The sequence below is a fragment of the Anas platyrhynchos genome, chromosome 4, assembly GCF_047663525.1.
Source record: "Anas platyrhynchos isolate ZD024472 breed Pekin duck chromosome 4, IASCAAS_PekinDuck_T2T, whole genome shotgun sequence".
Taxonomy (NCBI): Eukaryota; Metazoa; Chordata; class Aves; order Anseriformes; family Anatidae; genus Anas; species Anas platyrhynchos.
The window spans coordinates 37,625,724-37,643,357 of NC_092590.1; the positions used below are offsets into that span (position 1 = coordinate 37,625,724).

Below are 17,634 nucleotides of genomic sequence, written 5' to 3' on the forward strand. Positions count from 1 at the left end.
CAAATGTGATCAAATCATTATCAGTTATACCTAAGCTATGACTAATTTTTAGTTCTGTGATCAATTCCTTTTTATCTGTCAAGGTGAGGTCTAATATAGAATTCCCCTGTGTTGGATACAACACTTTTTGAGTTAGGAAATTGACATTTAAAATATTTTGAAGTTCCAAGTACATTTTAACACTGGCAGTATGAGACCTCCAGCATGTGTCACTCAGATTGAAAATCACCACAGTACACGAGTGTTTTCCCGGTATGTTATAGATGGGTAAGGCGTAGGTCATGCTGTTCTCTAGTGTGATTTGATATCAGCTAAGTACTCTGTCAACTTCTGACTTATCCATTAGAACATTGACCCATAAACATTCAAGATCATTTGCTTCCGATTGCCATCAACTCAGAAGCAGGTAATGCCATTTTTGAAGTGCTTTCTGTCCACTTGATCCTTCCAAAATAGATCATAACAATTGATTTTGACATGCCAGTTTTCCAACCAGTTTTAGCAAGAATAACTAGGTCAAATCTGTACTAAAAATGACCTCTTCTGCTGGGGTCAAGTTTCCAACAGCAGAACAGAGGCTACTGAAAAATCTGTGCTCTTTGTACTCTTTGGCATCTTGATCATGGTTTCTCATCATTTCCATTCACACTTCCCAAAAATTCATTGGTTCTTTCTCAGTAGTTCCAACTCTTCGAAGCTCCCAGACTCCCTAGCTGATCAGTCCCTTAGAAGAAAGTTCCTTTGTTACAATAAATTAGGCTGCGGGCTCTCCTTGACAGAATTTTCCCCAAACCCGGTCTTCATGTTATATCTCTTAGAGGTTAGGTCTAGGCTCATTTTAACTGCTCAAAAGACCTGAAGTATGTCTGAGAAGACAAGAGATCCTGAAAGAAAAAAAGCTTGTCCACTATAAGTGATCACCTTATATAAGGTCTCTTATATAACCTAAGAGACTACATATAAACATTCCCTTAAGTATCAATAAGATATTGCCACTGATTCTTTGCCTGCCAGCTTCAGAAACTTATTTAGCTTTGAGATATGCTTCTCTTGGAGCTCCAATGAAGTTGAAGCTATCAGTTAGCCTGAGTATATCGATTTTCTAATGATTGCCTTTCCTTTCCACTGCAGATGGGCAAAGACTTCTCTGTGAGCATTGCTCGTACAGGTTGGATGGAACAACCACCAGCGTCCCCTCCCATCCAACGAGATGGGACTTCAGAAACCCTCTGCAGTTTTGACATCAAAGACCTGTTAACGTCTAAAAACTTGAGCTGCGCTCATTCCTCACAGCTTTCACACGCTCTAAACCTGGCCTTGCTGCCTGGGCAGGGCGGCAGCAGGAGGGCGGCCCTGAGCGCCGCCCGCCCCCGTTGCCATGGCCGTGGCGAGGCCGCGGCACCGGAGCCGAGCCCGAGGGGCCCCGGCCCTGGCGCCCCCTTCTCGGCCGCGGGGCGGCTCCGCCATTTCGCGGCCGGGGGCCGGTAACCGCCGTGCGCCGCGCCATGAGGAGAGGTCCGTTCCCTGGGAAGCCCAGTGGCTTTATTTCTGTGTTTGAGGGGCTGAGGTAGCTCTGGGGTTTAGGTTGTGCAGGGGGGTGAAGCAGTGAGGGAGGAAAAAAATGCTCCTGGCTCATAGTTGGTAGACTAGGAAATGCTGTAGGACCCTATGGTGGGCAGGGGCTCGAGTGTGGGGGAACACAATGCTGCCTTGGGCTGTGACCCAATGCAGGTTACCTGGAATAAATTAAGTCAAAAAAGCTGTAGACTTTTAAAACATAGTGATTTTTTTAATAAGTCAAATCAGTGCTTTCAGTATAACAAAGCAGCTTGGCTACAGGTCTGTTGTGTCCTTTTGTTTCATGGGGTGCGAGGTAGCAGCAAACATCTCCACAAAGACGGCTGGATGCAGCTCTGCCACTTCTGGGCTGTTCTCTGCCTTGGGAAATACCCATCCTCTGTTTAGACTTAAGCATGCTTCAAAAATGTGTAGGAAGAACTAGAGATTCTGTTCTCTGCCACCTAAAATACACGGGGAAATGCCATTCCCACCAGCTGGCCTTTTAGCTTCAATGTATGTTGGGGTGATTCCAGAGTATGGGCAGATTCCTACTGATTTCAGGAGGAGCTAGAGGCAGCACTTCCTTAGTGCCAAACTGGGCTGTTTTGTCATTTGTTGCATTCCCTAGGTGTTTGGTTAAGTAGGTAAGATGCATGAGTCCCCCTACCTTTTAGTTAAAACTAGATATTTCTGGTGGTTGCAGCGGCACTGACAGGGTTTTCTGGGCCTCCTTACAGCTGCTACCCCTAAGTTTCCTGCCCCATTGTTGCAGTTAGTTGGCTCTTCTGCCTGCCAAATTCAACACCTGCCATTCAACCCTGGTCTGTTTGTGGTTTTTTTCCACCCATTGCTTCAAAACTGAGGCTTGTAGAGAGCTTTGCCTCTTCTCTGGGCTTCAATGTTGTTACAAAGTTTACTTGCTACTCTTCACGCAATAGCATCTTCCTAGAAAGAGATTTTTCCTTTCTATATTGCTTGTGGATACCAACCTGACATTCTTTATAGGAAGCATAATCTTTTATATTGATGAATTACCTAAATGCTTTTATTGGTATTTTATTTTCTTTCAATTGCACACTTGTGTAAAATGTTGCTGCCTCTAATTGCGAATTATTTATAAATAATATCTTTATTTCTGTAACAAACTTATCCTTAGTACTAAACCTCAAAGAATGACTGAAAGGAAATATCACATTTTATGTTATCCTTTCAATTCATAGTTGTTTATTGCTACTCCATTCTAAGTAACAGTACAAAAAATACTTCAAAATAGCTGTAACAAAATATTTCAGCAGTGAAATGACTTTTTTTTTCCACAAAAGGCTAATATATAAAATACTATGCTAGTCTGATACCACTCATTCCATATCAAGATGATTCATATCTATTTCTTCCAGTAAAAGAATTTTCCCTCCATCAAATGTAGCAAATAGTTAACATCCCCCACCCCATTATATTCTGTTTTCCCATCCCTATTAAAAGTTTGTGCCTTGAGGCCTACCAGCAGGGCATGCAATACCTACATTAAACCAAATTTAAAAGTAAGGGTGCTCCTGCTGCTAACGTCCTCAGATCACAGACATGCAAAATGAAGGAACTGGCAGCTGAAACTTTAATGGTACGAAGTGTAGGCTGAATACTTGGGGAAAAAACACAGTAGCTCTATATGACAAAAAAGTCCTATTAGCATTTATGTACTTCAGAATGTCAAGCTAGACGATTCTACCTAACTGTGGGGCTTTGTGCCTCTGTTTTAAGTAAAATCCCGTGTTGCAACTGTAGTATTACTTAGATTTTCTACTCAAATGGTTGTTACTGGTGCAATTATGCATTATTTTGAATGTTAATGCAGTACCTGTTGTTGCATAGCACACTGCATGTTCGATCCTGTCTTCACCTTATGTATTAACTTGGAGTATTATTAATACTTGGGCCTGCGTAGCTTGAGGAAGCATGGGGAATCACATGCAAGTAAGACTCCTGCATTGCTTGCCTCTGTGTAAATGAAGAACAGTCCAATGTAACAGAGAAAACCTTTGAAAGTAAGATCGCAACTGTTCTATGCATTATGGCCTAATGAGACAAAGCTGAGGCCTGAAAGTATTTGTGGGGAATTGGAGCCCAGCATTACACACAATGCAATGGAAATAAAAGAGAGTTAACTGGGATGTGACATAAAAAGAAGCCCGATCATTGCGAAGGCATTGTTTAAAATAATATGGTGTGCGTTTGTTTTAGTTGAAATGAATGTGCTGCCTCAAGCAGTCATACAAAGCCCATGGGAGCATCCCAGGTTCATAGAGCAGACCATTTGCCCACCGTTAGACTTTGCAAGGTATGTGCCTTTTTTCTTTCAGAGTACTATATTTACCATGAATGACTTCAATCAGTTATGCCAATATGCAAAATTACGCTTGCTTTGTTGTGATGTTTAAAAATGCAAGAATCAAAGAGAAGGAAGTCCTCTGTTAAGAAAGTTTCATTGTTAAAAGGAAAGAAAAAGGAAATGTGTTCTGTTTAAGGTTGATATTTCATCCTAACTTTTCAACCCCCCTTCAAGAGCTGTAGGATGTTATTTCCAATTAGTAGGTGTTGTCTTTCATTGGTGCAAATGAAGGTCAATTGAAATGTACTCATTTGGATTAAAAAATAATAATATGTTTTTTTTCTTTTTATTCAAACAAAAAAAAAACAGTTTGGTATCTCAAAACATAATGAATAAAACTGTCTTGAAAAAACATTATCTTGTACTTAATAATTGAGAGAGTAAAATACAATGCCATAATCCTTTCAAGCTATCCTTTTACACATGCTTGCATGGCTTTTCATTCAGCTTTTATTTCTCCTCCCAGTTATTAGTTTTTACTAATTATTAGTTATACATTTTTGTTTCTCTGCCAGTGAGTACTGGTCTCCCAGTTACTATTCTGCCCCACTATTTAATAAAACAAATGTATTCTTTAGTTAATCATCCATAATTGTAGTCCTGAAAATCTATACTCTTTTTTCTGGAATTGCCTCCATTTCAGAAAGACTTGTGGCTATTTTCTTCGTCTTCCTTTCTCGTTTTGTTCTGTGTTTGTTTGTTTTGTTTTTTTCCCTGGTCTGCGTGTTCCCCATTGCCCTTTGGCTCACGGGTCTGGGGTATCTCTGAGTTCAGCAGCTGCTTCTTCATGTCTAAAGCAGTTAGGATTCAGGGCTTCATACTGGCAGATGTTCTCTCATACATTGATAGAATGAGAAAATGCAATTATGTGCATCTTAAAAGATATTAAAAAACTAATAATTTTAATCTGTATGGCTGGAGCCGTGTTCTGCAGCCCTCACTTTTTCTGGTAACTATGTTGCTGGAGAACTTACCTCAGAGGTAGGATTGTTTCTTTCCTTTGCTTAGGAAATTTCATATTCTAGAAGATAATTCTCCAGCCATTCTGTAGAAGTTGTGCCTATCTGCAGAAAAGAAATGTGTGATTCTGTAATGGCGGAGGCAATGCTGTAGGTGCCTAGTGATTAGAACAAGACAAGCTCTGCCATTTTCTTTGATAGGAAATGCTGGGAAAGCTTGAGTCTAAGTTAACAGAATATTCAGTGGGGATAGAGAGTTACATGAGAATCAGTTTGGTCCTTCGTATTTCATGCGACTTTGTTCTATTCTTTGATTAAAATGCCAGGTGTATTTATTGTTAAGTTTATTTCTAGTAATAACTAGTAGCTATTTTTGCTCTGTAAATTGGTAACAGAAATAGTTAAAAGAATGCATGGTATAAAATGCTAACTGGGATAGCTGTCCCTTGGATTAAAATACATTGTTTTTAATAAGGGAGTGGTTTAAATAAGATTCAATTTACAGGTGGAGAATACTTTTATATAAACTATTTATGAAATATAGTGAGTCATAATTGAACACTGGAGAAATAAGTCTAAACCGTTTGGAAGAAGCAAGTGACAATTTATTGAAGAAAAGAAATGGTGCTTCTTAGCCAGTGCCATCCTCAACTCATTCCTCTATTAGAAACAATGTCTATTCTAAGTCACAGAGTCAGTTCTTCACATTAATTACTTCTATTATTTTTAATTCTCATTGCATATAACAAGATATTTTAAGTAATGATTATTGGAGGTAATGGAATTATCTACTATGTTTTTTTTTCCCCTATGTATGCTTGTCTTTTACTTCCATCAGTCCAATACACAGGCTGTGGTGAGGCATACGTTAAACAGCAGCTAGTTTGCAAGTTGTTGCTTTTGCTCTCTTTCACCCTGGCTGCATATGTCTTTTTCTTTTATTAAGTTAGAAAGTGTTCCCAATCAGAATTCAGGAATTTTTATCTTGACTGTAAGGCAGGTAACAGTTTAAATCATATACATGTATGGTTCTGTGTTTGTTTTTGTGTTTTTTTTTTTTCCTGATTGCTTCCTATTTAAATATCTTTGAGAATATAGTGAGAAGACATAAGTCTTCCCTTTATTCCAGTTTGAATTTATTTTTCTCATTGCAGCGTAGATTAAATTGAAGAAAGCTGAAAGTGATGCCTAGAAATTTGTATATTAAGTTGAACATTTCAATTTGGGGTTCTGAACCTTTTAGTGTTTTTCCTTCTATATCTGGTGGGTTCTCTATGTGTTTGTGGTCTGAAAAAGGCTCATTTTTGCAATCTTAAAGCACAAAGTTCAGCTATTTTTGCATTTTCTACCAAATAGTTCATATTTAATTACACAGACATGCTATTTTTCAGGTACATTTTTTGAATAGCTTATACTTATTTGAAAACTGGTATTTCTGAGTGACTATGTTTTTGTTACCTGGTATAATGAAACTATTGTATCTTAACATATATTTTACATCAGTTTAAAATATATAATAATTGCCTTATCTTTGTCCTAATGATGCTGTCTTCCTAATTTGTCACTATTTTGAAAATTTTGATATTGATTACATTTTGATGTTGATTATTGCTGAATTTTTATGGCAGTATCTATAAGGTGTGTGCTTTTTGTGGCCAGCAGCAATTCACATGGTTTGTGTTCTGTGCTGCCTGAAAGCACAAGCCTCTGTTGGTGCGTCTCAGTAGTAGTAAATTCTGGAACAAATTGAAATGCCTTATTTGTGCTGGAAGTTTTCACTATTACATTGTTTTAAATACAGACATATCAAAATATCTCTACATTGCTTAGCTCTTTTGTTTTCATTTAAATGAACTTCATGAAGTGTCTCTGGTATTCTCAGAGCAATAAGGAGCAGGATGCTTACATTAGCTAATGTTATGAAAAGAATTACTCTCATGCCTATAATGAAAGACAGCAATGTAATACAGACAGAGAGAGAGGAAAGTAATAGATTTATGTGAAACAGTAATGTTGAATTTCTTTTGTCTTTGATTGGTTAACCAGACAATCTTTATGGTCTTTTAAAGAACAAAAATAAATTCACATTACTTTTATGAAGTTAATGTCCTCTGCTGTTGGAATATCAGAATCTATTTAAATACACTTTATGGTCAGGAAGTGCATATTATACTTTAAAATTCGAGGCGTCTTTTGCGTATCAGAGTAGAGATGTTGGCTCAAATGAAAGATTAAATGATATATGGTTCAAATTTTAAAATTAGATCTTAGCACCTTGAAATTTTTAGGAATTGTGCCATTTCTTTGGCCACTGCCCACTTGTTACCCCTCTAGCAGAGCACTTTTAGTAATGCACTGCTCAAACAGTGGACAGCTGAGAGCAGACTTAAAACTGTGCATTGCACTAAGGAAAATATATTTGAATTGGATTTGGGGATTTTTTTTTCTTTGAAAAAGTGAAATACACAATAAATTAGACCACTCTGGTCCATACTGATAACACAAAAATGTAATGGCTCTGATTTAGAAAACAGATTAAATATAGGTAGCCTAATTAATTGTTATTGATTTAGCTAACACAATTTCTTGTAGCTTAGACAGAAATATCACATAACCATGTCTGTGAAAGCTAAACCAATTCTTTTTTTTTCTTGCAGAAATAAAGATTTGAAATAGCTACAGACCTAAAAATTAAAAAGATATTTGTATGTGTTTATAGAATGTCTGATACATTACTCTGTCAATATTTCAGTATTTAGCTCTACTTGGCAATGCTAATATATTATACATGCTGCAGAAGTCTATGTTAGCACCTCACAGTGTTTCTTTTAATTTTTTTCATTTAAATTTAGGATTCATTTGATCAAAGACAAAGATGGCATAGATGATTATTTGGCGAAGAATATCAAAGGGTTGTCAAAACAAGAAGCTGCTGCGTAAGTTGGCTTTTTTGAGGCATTTTAACATCCATAAGTTTATTGTTTCCTTTGTTTCTAGTCATCATAATCATTTAAATTTAAAGTTCCCTAGGTCCTACCCTTTTTAGTGGAACTTGGCATTTAAAAATTGAAGTTGATATTAAATAATGATGGATATTTCTCCTGATCTTAAATGTATCAAAGCATTTAACTCCTTGGCTTTATTAATTTGTGTATTTACCAAGGTTTTATATCATGTTTGTAATGCTGTATTTAAGATTGTGTCAGTAATTATACTTGAAATTGTGCTTATTTTTTTTTTACCTTTTTTTTTTTTTTTTCCTCCTCTGAGCCTCTGTGAAATATCTCCTCTGGGGTACAAGCTTAGTATATAGACATACATGTTCTTGTAATTTTGAATTATTATTTAGTGAAGCCCAACTGCTGAGTTCTGTGGTGAAGCATTTAATACACCATTAGTTATTTAAAAACCCAATGAATGAAAGAAATCTATATAATTTTTGATTTCTTGCAGCTGAGGTGTTTACACTTAGATGTTACAAGAGACTACCAACTGACTTATTTTTCTGGGGGCTTTTAACAGAGCTGGGGTTCAGCACCATCAAAATTAATGAAATAATTCTTACAAATCTGAATTGCTTAAGTGAGATGATTTATTTATTTCAATATTTAAATAATAAAAAGATGCACATACAAGGGCTCTAGGCTCCTTAACAATTAATATTGCAAGATCACCCTTGTGGATTAGAAACATTCTATTAATCAGACAGGAATTTGACCAGCTGGCCAGCATGCTTCGTTTCTTCCTCCTAGCCTAAGGATGTACCTGCAAACCTTCATAATGCACTTTCAAATGAGAATCTAGAAAAATACCAGGGGTATTTTAAGTCTAGGGGTAATAACTTCAGCAGTATCCTAAAACCCTACCGTGTTATACTTAGCCAGCAGACTGTGTAGACTTTGATCGTGCTGTCATACTAACCATTCCTGGCCTCACAGCAGCTTTATCTGCTCCACGCTCAAAGAATATCGAGGTCCTGCAATACCAAGGCAAAGTGGGGTGCCATTGAAGCAGTTTCCTTAGTGTTTCTTAACGTGCTGTTTTTCAAAGTTATAAAAACCTCTTAACGATTAAAACTGAAATGTCATATATATTCTGTTTTATTTCTAGGCAGATTTGTTAAGTACACCTTTTGAAAGATTGCGTTCATGGTCTGTGTTTTTAGTTACTCTTAGAATTTCAAGTTTTGATAGTAACTCAGCAGTTACAAAATTTCTGTAGTATATAGTTTACAAGTACTGTTCAGTAAACCTTTAAAGCAAAAACAAACAAACAAACAAACATAAAATAACAAGTAACAAACTAGCAGCTACACAGCTACATTAGTACTGGGCTAATATACTTGTAAAAAACTAAGTGCATCAAACGTAATTTTGAGCCAATTTAGAAGTAAGGCAATGCCATATCTGTAAATAATATTACCAAAATCAATGTTACGTTTTGTATGCCTCTGCAGACAAAAGACTTTTATTAAAAAAGTGTGAGAAAGGGCTTATAATATGCTGTGTAGCTTTAAAATAGTTTTCATTCCAAAAGTAGATTGTTGTACCCTTGTATAAAAGGGCAAGGCATCTTTCTTTTGCCACCTAAATACTTGCACATTTGTTGAGATACTTAGACAATACTTACTTAGTGAACAGATTTTAAGTTTTAAATACTGTATAATGGAATTATGATCTTTTATATATTTTTTTATTATTATTATCTTTTTTTTTTTTTCCAGAAGAATTGTCACTGAGTGCTTTAAAATTAAAGCAAAAAGCCACTAGTTTTAGCCAGAGCAATAGCATCCTGGAGTTTGGTCAACAAATTAAGTTAACAAGATTTTTAACAGAAATTTACTTTTTTTGAACTAAAGCAAATTCTTCCACACTGATTTGCAGTTGTGCTGACAGCAGTTGTGCATGTGTAGATAGATCAGTGGTACTGCATGTTTAAATGCAGATTCATTAGTGTAAGGATGTACTGATTAATGATTCTCAAGTGTGAGTTCTGCATCCCCCATGCTGACAATTGCTAGGGTATGCGGGTGGGAGAAGTCTTGGCAATTTGTGAAAAAAATTAGCTAATATACTCCTAGTACTCTAGTTATAAAATTAGCTTGTTTTCTGTTTATTGGAAAGGACAATATTTACAAGCAATTTCATGCTCCTATGGAAATTAATAATAAATTATTATTTAATAACAGTTTATTAAATGAACATCCATGTTGTTACTAAGCAATTATTTTTGTCAAAATGTTCTTGTAGTCACACTTCTGCTTACTATTAAACTTCATTTACTTTTTTCAGTGCCAATTAGGCAGATAAGAGTTTATTACCTGTTAAATGCTGGAATTTAAGCATAGTATTACATATATGGAAAAAAGCAGTATTCTTTAAAATTTTTCCCTGAAATGGTGTGCTGCTTGATATTCTATGAAAACTCTGTAAGCTACTTTCTTTGTAGTTGAAGGCAAATAAAGGTGTTGCAGTCATTTTTCCGTTATACAGTATTGTACTCTCTTCCGAAGTTCAGTAAATGAGAAGAATTCCTCTAAGTGTATTTATGTTATAATCTCTGTTTGTTTGGGGAAATGCAGAGGTTTTTTGGTAGTATTTTTTGTATCAGGATGATATGATAGAGGAGGAAGGAAAAACAATGCTAAAGGAAGATGGTACTTCAATTACATTAAAACAAGATATTGCTTTGTTGGTTTTTTTTTTTTATTGATTTTGTTTTGATTCTTTCTCTAAGCCCGTGTCCTGAAGTCAGAAGTAAATGTGGTGCTGGAAGCTATGAATGGAAAAGAAATGAGGAGGGGAGGGGTGAAAAAAAAAAGACAAAAAAAAAAAAAGGGTTCCCATTAATGCAGAAGGTGACTGCTTTCTTGCCACAGCCTTTTGTAAGTTGTGAGAAAGTTGGCTGACTCCACTGGCCTTCATGGTGCTTTCCCTGAATACTGTTCTTAGTCTTGACTCACCAAATTATTAATGGCTTGAAATCAGGTTGCAGTAAAAATTAAAATTTGTTCTTATGGCTGATCTAAGTGTCAAAAGGTTCATGATGAACTGTGAAGTAAGGCATTTTCCATCAAAAGATTGATTCCAGGATTGAGTCTTCACATGAAAGTAGACCCTAGAATGGTCCAGAATTTCATAATGTTATTCTTGTTTCTTGATCTTTTTGTCAGGGCCAGAAAGATCAAGTTACAGTTCTCTCCTCTTCATGCAAGTTAAAACTATCTGGATAAAACCATATGAACAAAAAAAGAGTTAAAGACTAAAAAGAGACATTTTGAAATCTTTCTGATGAGAGGAACAGTTGTGGTTGATAGTAACAAAAATACTGCATTACTGGTTTTACTGGATGTATTTCTATGAATTAGATGGTGGGATTAGACTTCTAGTGTCCTCACTCTGGACTCGTTGGTAGTCAGATGACTTCTCAATTATACAGAGAAGATACTGGCTGACCTAGATGAGCAGAAACAGTAGTGTTTGTGTTTTCTATCTTGTGGTTGAGCAGTGTGTTATGGACAGCTTAACCTGATAATTTTCTTTCTGTAAAGACGTACTTTGATGTTACTTTTTCAGGCAGGAGACAAATTATTGTATAAACATTTTGAGATACAGTGAGTTGTTCTACGTAGAATTCATGAGAAGACTGGTCTGCAGATTGTATAGAAGTGGGTGTCTGACTCTTCGTAGGCTTCTGCAAGATTTTCTTTTGGAAGGTGACAGCATTTCCATTTTCTGCAGCTTTTATGTCCGGAGCATGGCCCTCAGCCTTCAAATTGTCAGACTTATCCCCAGAAGTAGAGACTGGAAGAGTTTAAAGTATTATTTTGCTTTTCTTACTCTAATTAAATATAATGTTGTAATTCTCCAAAGGCTGTATGGGTCCTCCAAACTTTGGAATTATTCCCCAGCAATTTCATGTTTTATGAGACAGGCTTCTGGTAATTTCAAAGGCAGGTGAGTATTTAAACAGCCCTCTTAAACAATGGGCTTTGTCATTTATTTACTTTTTCCAGTCAAAAGATTGCCATCACCTGCACTTAGCTACAAGATGTGAGGTAATGTTAGAGTCAGTCTAAAGAGACTTTTACCATTTTTTTGCTTCTTCCAACTACTACAGAAAAGTTGTGCTTCTTTGAGTAAGACAACATCTCAACATAAGAAAGCTGGAATGTGATAATTTTTGCTGTAGGAATGATGACTAGTGACTACAGTAGTAATTCTTTACTTCTGTAAACCTATATCCTGCTTTGCAAAAAGAGCAAAGGGGATTTCAGACAAGTTTAACTCAGATCCAAATAACTAGGTTAGTCACCCCATATAATCAATGGAGGTAAGTAAGAATAAATCTCTTGATTAGCTGAACCCCATCTTTGAATCTTCAGACAACTGCTTTAGAATAAGGTGGATTATACTTTTGAAGTACCTGTTTCTCTCTGTTGCCTATATACTGAACTTGGGCTGAGCAGCTCAGCTGTAGACATCCATGTTTTATCAGCTGAATCCCACACTAGGGAACTATTGCATTTTGAAAAGTGTAAAATAGATCAGATAGTGAATGTACCTTTCCACATCTTCTAATTTCTGAGACGGTGTTTATACAAAAAAAGGCAAGTCCAGAACAAAAATGACCTGGTATCCATCTTGAATCTTATGGTACCGCTATATAACAGATTATTTTTCCATTCTTCAGTTAAAGAATTGAAGGGACGAATTATTAACTATCCTCCCCTCCCAAATTCCTGCTGTTTTCAATGTCAATCTTAGTTAGGGCAGGTTAAAAAAGAAAGATGTCAGAAAATCAACAAGGGGTTATATGCAAGTCTTCAAGATAACTTTGGAGAAATAACAGATTTCTGTCCTATGTCCTTGCATGTTTTACCCATTGGTCTCTGCATATTTAACCCCATCTGTCCTCCAGGACTAGAGAGAAAGGAACCTCCTCACCTGATTAGAGCCAGGGTGTTCCAGAGAGTCCAGTAAGGGAGAAGAATGGGATTTGTGGGCTGATGGAGAGGAGAAGACTTAGTCTGAAGAGTGTTTTATCCTTCATTTTCATCACAGCCATGACAGACTACTAAACCCTGCTGTTAGACTGGGCTTCTTCTGACCTTGTCCTGTGTTGATCAGTTGTTTAAATCATGACAGTTCCTGTGCTCCTTTTTAGCTTTGTTTCTGTATTTGTCATTGTTCTTGGTGTTAATGGACCTGTTCCTTTAAGGAAGCTGAGTACAAATGACTGATTGGGTCTTTGATTAATCCAAATTTTCTAGTTGCTTTCACTTCTACAAAATAAATTAGTGAACTGTCTTCATAGGTTACCTGTGGTATCTTTTCCTAAACAAATAGATTGGGACCTCTTTTTTCATTGACAGCTTACTATATTGCCATGTTCTCTTTTTAGCAACCTGACATCTTTACAGGAGCTTCCCAATTTGGACACGCGTAATGTAGGTTTGGGAATTCTGTGTTGTAAGGTGGATTTGACCTCTATTGTGTTATGAATTCCCCCACCCCAAAATAGTTTAGGAGGTAAAACTGAGGAGTGAGGATCTTAAGGGACAGAGGCACTGCTAAGAATAAAAGCTAGTAAAGATATTTTATTAGTATGGAGCTAAGGCAAGGAAGAAGATGCAAATGCTATTACCAAAAGCTTGCAAAAGGAGATTTCAGACATAGATCAGCTAACACGTAAGTGCAAATTCTGCTTTCCCCTTGTATTTCAGTCCTTGATTGCACAGTGTTTGGCTATAGTCAGGGACTCATTGAAGCTGCTTCCATTCCTTCTTTGTATAATACTAAGAAGACAGAGGGAGAGAGGAGAGCTCCAAGCAGCTAAAGAAGCAGCAAAAGGAGCAAGAAGTCAACTGGTCTTTGCCTTTCATAGTCAAGTCTTAGTAAGATTTTGCTGTTCTTGCTGATACCAGTCTTTGGATGTGACCCAAGAGCACCTTATAACCTGTGGTCACATTACTCACGTTGAGAACTGGTCGAATGTTGTGTCAACTCATTTACATTTCACAAGGATGATTCTTCATTTTAAAATAACTAAGGAAGAATGTAATTCAAAAGCAGAGAAATGTAGCCTTTCACAGTAAAAGAAATTTTAAATTAAGGCTCTATCCCAAACTCCCTGCTGATAGGATGCTTGTGGAAAGGGAGATGGCACAAGTTACTTATTGAGCTAGATGATAAATTTTAATTTTCTTTGCCATTGCTTTCACAATATTATTTAAATATGGTTTTTTTTTTTTCTGTCTGAATAATTCCTAACAATCTTACTTGTCACGACCAGTATTCGATGTTTATTAAACAACTTTCAAAAAGAGATTTTAGTACTTAGAGGCACACATTCTTTTTGGTCAGATGAATGATCTCTGTGAATTTCAGGCCTGATAAACATATGATTTAGTGTAATTGGACAGATATCTAAAGAACAGAACTGTGTGGGAAGTGAATGGTTTGCCTTTCCTAAAGAAACTTCTCTGTACATTTGTGTAATGTGAAAGGTTTTTCTTGAAAAGGTTAAAAAAAAGTTCTAATCAACTTCTGTACATTATGTAGAACTTCATTTTCTAAACTCTGCAAAAGAAAGTTTCATATTTAATGGGAAATCATGAATTATTCCATTTATTATCTACTTCCTCCTTTCAAAGACATGATCTGGATAAAAGGCGGGGTGAATAATTTCAAAAAATACAATACATTTTTAATGGGAAGGTGCAAACTACAGATTCTCATGACTATTAGCAAGTATAGAGGAAACAGAATTTTACTTGCAAAAACTCATCAAACTCTTGCAAAGATAAAATACATGACATACTTTAATAAAGAAGAACACAGAGAGCTGAAGTTTTTCTTTTTTATGTAACTTGTTGTTTTTACTAAGTTTGGTCTTAAGGTTTTCTAGTGCTTTCATTTCTCAGTAGTTCAACAATATTTAGTACTGGAGATAATGTACAAGCTATACACAACTGACGTCTATTTTTAAACTATTCCACAAAGGTGAAGCATGTCTAACATATGAAAAAGTGTGAAATAAAGAAAGACAGTCCAATTTGCCTTGATGCAGTCATGACTTCCTAATAATTCTCACAGTGAATCCTTCTGAATTTGTAAAATCCTTGCTTTTCTTTCCCTCACACTTAATCTCTGTCTATTTGTCGTTAGACTACTGAGTAAGTTCTGGTACTGAGACTGAGTAGGTCATCATAAACAAATGCAAAAATACTCTGGGAATTGTTCATGGCAATAGTATGATTGTAAATGAATAGCCTTGTATAGTGTTTTATGGTAATCATAAGATGATGATTAAGCTTGAAATGATACAGAGAAAAAATAATGATAATTATCTTTTTCAAAGATAATGAAAGACAACTGCAGAAATTCCTGGCTCTTGGTCCATTAGGTCAGCTCTGAATTAGGAGGGGAAAGTTAAAAAATAGTTCATTTTGATAAATAACTGTCCATAAAATATGGTTGGAATTACTTTTTGTTAATGAGTGTAATTAATTTAGAAAGAAAAGCAGAAAGATTAATGAAGATAATGTTTTTTTTCTTCTTGTGCTTAAAATAGAAAGTAATGATTACAGGTGTGTGCATTGTTGTATGAGAAACACTCTTATAAGGTTAGCACCTTTTTTTTTTTTAATTGCTTTCGTTACATTTCTGTTTAGAAACAAAATATGCCAAAAGTTCATTGCTAAATTTATATCTCCATTTTCTGTGTTAATGAGGATTCTTAATTATTACAGTACTCACATTCATTTTAAAATACTTCTTCTATGTCATCCTTTGATGTTTATAATTGATTAATTTTTCATTTTATGTAGTATTAAAGTGGCAGTGTAGCTTTGAACAAAAGAAAGCGAGTCCAATATGTGTGTTCTTTGTGGGATCCTACTGACAGGATATGCATCCACCTTTGATTGCATGAGTTAGTTTAAAGCGTGGTTTGACAATAGTCAGACTGCGAGGCAATAGATGAAAAAATACTGCATTACTTGTGCTGAAAGTTATTGTACTTGTATGTAGGGTATAATATTTATTTTCTGATACACTTTATTTTCATCTTTACATTAACAGTTTTGAATGTGTAACTCCACAATCCTTTCCTTATTTTTTAAAAAAATAATTTTTGCATAATTCATTTTTCAAGGAGATGTTCCTACTTCTGATGATATGTACAAATTGTTATGCAATATTTTTTATTTGCTATTTAGAGTAGGGACCACTTATCAAAACATTTGGGGGGTTGGTTGATTTTTTGCTTTTTTATAGTAGGATACTAGCTATTTAATCTTCATAATTTGGAATTAAAATCTTTCACCCCATCCCAAAATATCCTATTAATCTCAGCTTTAGTAATCAAAAATTCTCATGTGTAAGCTACTGTCTATTACTACTTAATAGCATTTACTGTACTTTCATATCTTTCTTTAATGAGATTGCTATATTCTACAATTTAACATATTACTACCCAGTAAATATTTCATTAAAAGAGAAGTATTTAAGCAGGCAGCCTTTAAACTGGGATTAAAGAGGGTTGTGCCCTCATGCAGTTAAATATCCTTGTATCAGTAACAGTATGTGGTGAAAATGTGCTAAGTACACCAGCACACTGAGGGCTTGACTCACCCAGGTGTTCATGTTTATATTTTTTCCCACTGAATTCAGATACTCTGACTACTTGGATATCTTTTCAAGTTCGGTATGTACCTAACCTTGGTGGATTGCAACGTAAATGCATGACAATGTGGTTTCTAGCAGTGTGAGTGAATGGTTTAATACCGCTGTAACACTTGATCATAGCATCACTGAATGCTGAACTGGTGAAATCTTTCAGCGTCCATATTTACTAAGCATCTAAATGAGTACTTCTCCCTGCAAAAGTGACTTTACTACAGACGTGGTTCACCAACTGTTACAAAATTCCTAAGGTTTTTTGGATGTCCAGCTCTAAATAAATGATAACTCTTTGTTTGATTCTTAGGCAGAACAGCCTGAAATATTAAACACTTACGGCACGCTTATCTTTTTTGCTTTCTGTAGTATATTTGGTTTTACTTTATGCATACACTTTCCAAATTTTACTGAGGAAATTCTAATACGTCCCTGTTTATATTATGTGTGTATGTGTATAAGTTAAGCATAAAGTAGCTAAGTGTTCACATACTTGATTTATATTATTTTTTCATGTAGTTTTATAGACAATAAGTATAATAACTAGTACTTGCTTAAATAAAGGTAAGCAAAAATATCTTGGTTATTTTTTCTAAATTTTGTCATCCTGATCTAAGGCATTTATATCAGTCATTAACTTTTGAGCTACAGAGGAAATCCCAAGTGGATGAAATCTATCTGAATACAGTTTTTAGATAGTACAATCATTGGTATAGTAATTATTTTACATTGTTAATACATTTTAATTTTATATACTATCGTTGTTTAATCTATGCCATTTAGTGCTTTACAAAATGAGATAATTACAGTACGCTTGCATTGTAATCAGCAGCTGGCATTAACCTATAGTACTAACTAAATCCTAGAGAATTTAAAGATACAAACTTTAATATGAAAAAAAAAAAAATTGGCATCTGAAACTAGTAGCCATTTGCACCTATTTTGCATGTCTGTAACTGACTACATCAGACAGGAGATATGGAGAGTTAAGCTCACAATAAGAAATTCTGGTATGATATATTGACTATTTTGATTATTCCTAATACCA

General features: G+C 35.4%; 1 protein-coding gene across 7 annotated transcripts in view; it reads left to right on the forward strand.

The window, feature by feature from the left end:
* The first annotated feature begins 1,114 nt into the window (after positions 1 to 1,114).
* Positions 1,115 to 17,634, forward strand: part of TTC29 (tetratricopeptide repeat domain 29) — a 126,312-nt gene continuing 109,792 nt past the window's right edge. For 2 of the 7 annotated variants that reach the window (XR_011809078.1, XM_072037405.1), the window contains exons 1-3: positions 1,115 to 1,515; positions 3,799 to 3,895; positions 7,758 to 7,841. Coding sequence is in view for 5 of the 7 variants with exons in the window: in XM_072037405.1 (XP_071893506.1) it covers positions 1,506 to 1,515; positions 3,799 to 3,895; positions 7,758 to 7,841 (191 nt within the window). In the remaining 2 variants the exon portion in view is untranslated. The remainder of the gene's footprint in view (positions 1,516 to 3,798; positions 3,896 to 7,757; positions 7,842 to 17,634) is intronic. The other 5 variants (XR_011809079.1, XM_072037407.1, XM_072037408.1 and 2 more) reach the window with 4 other exon arrangements.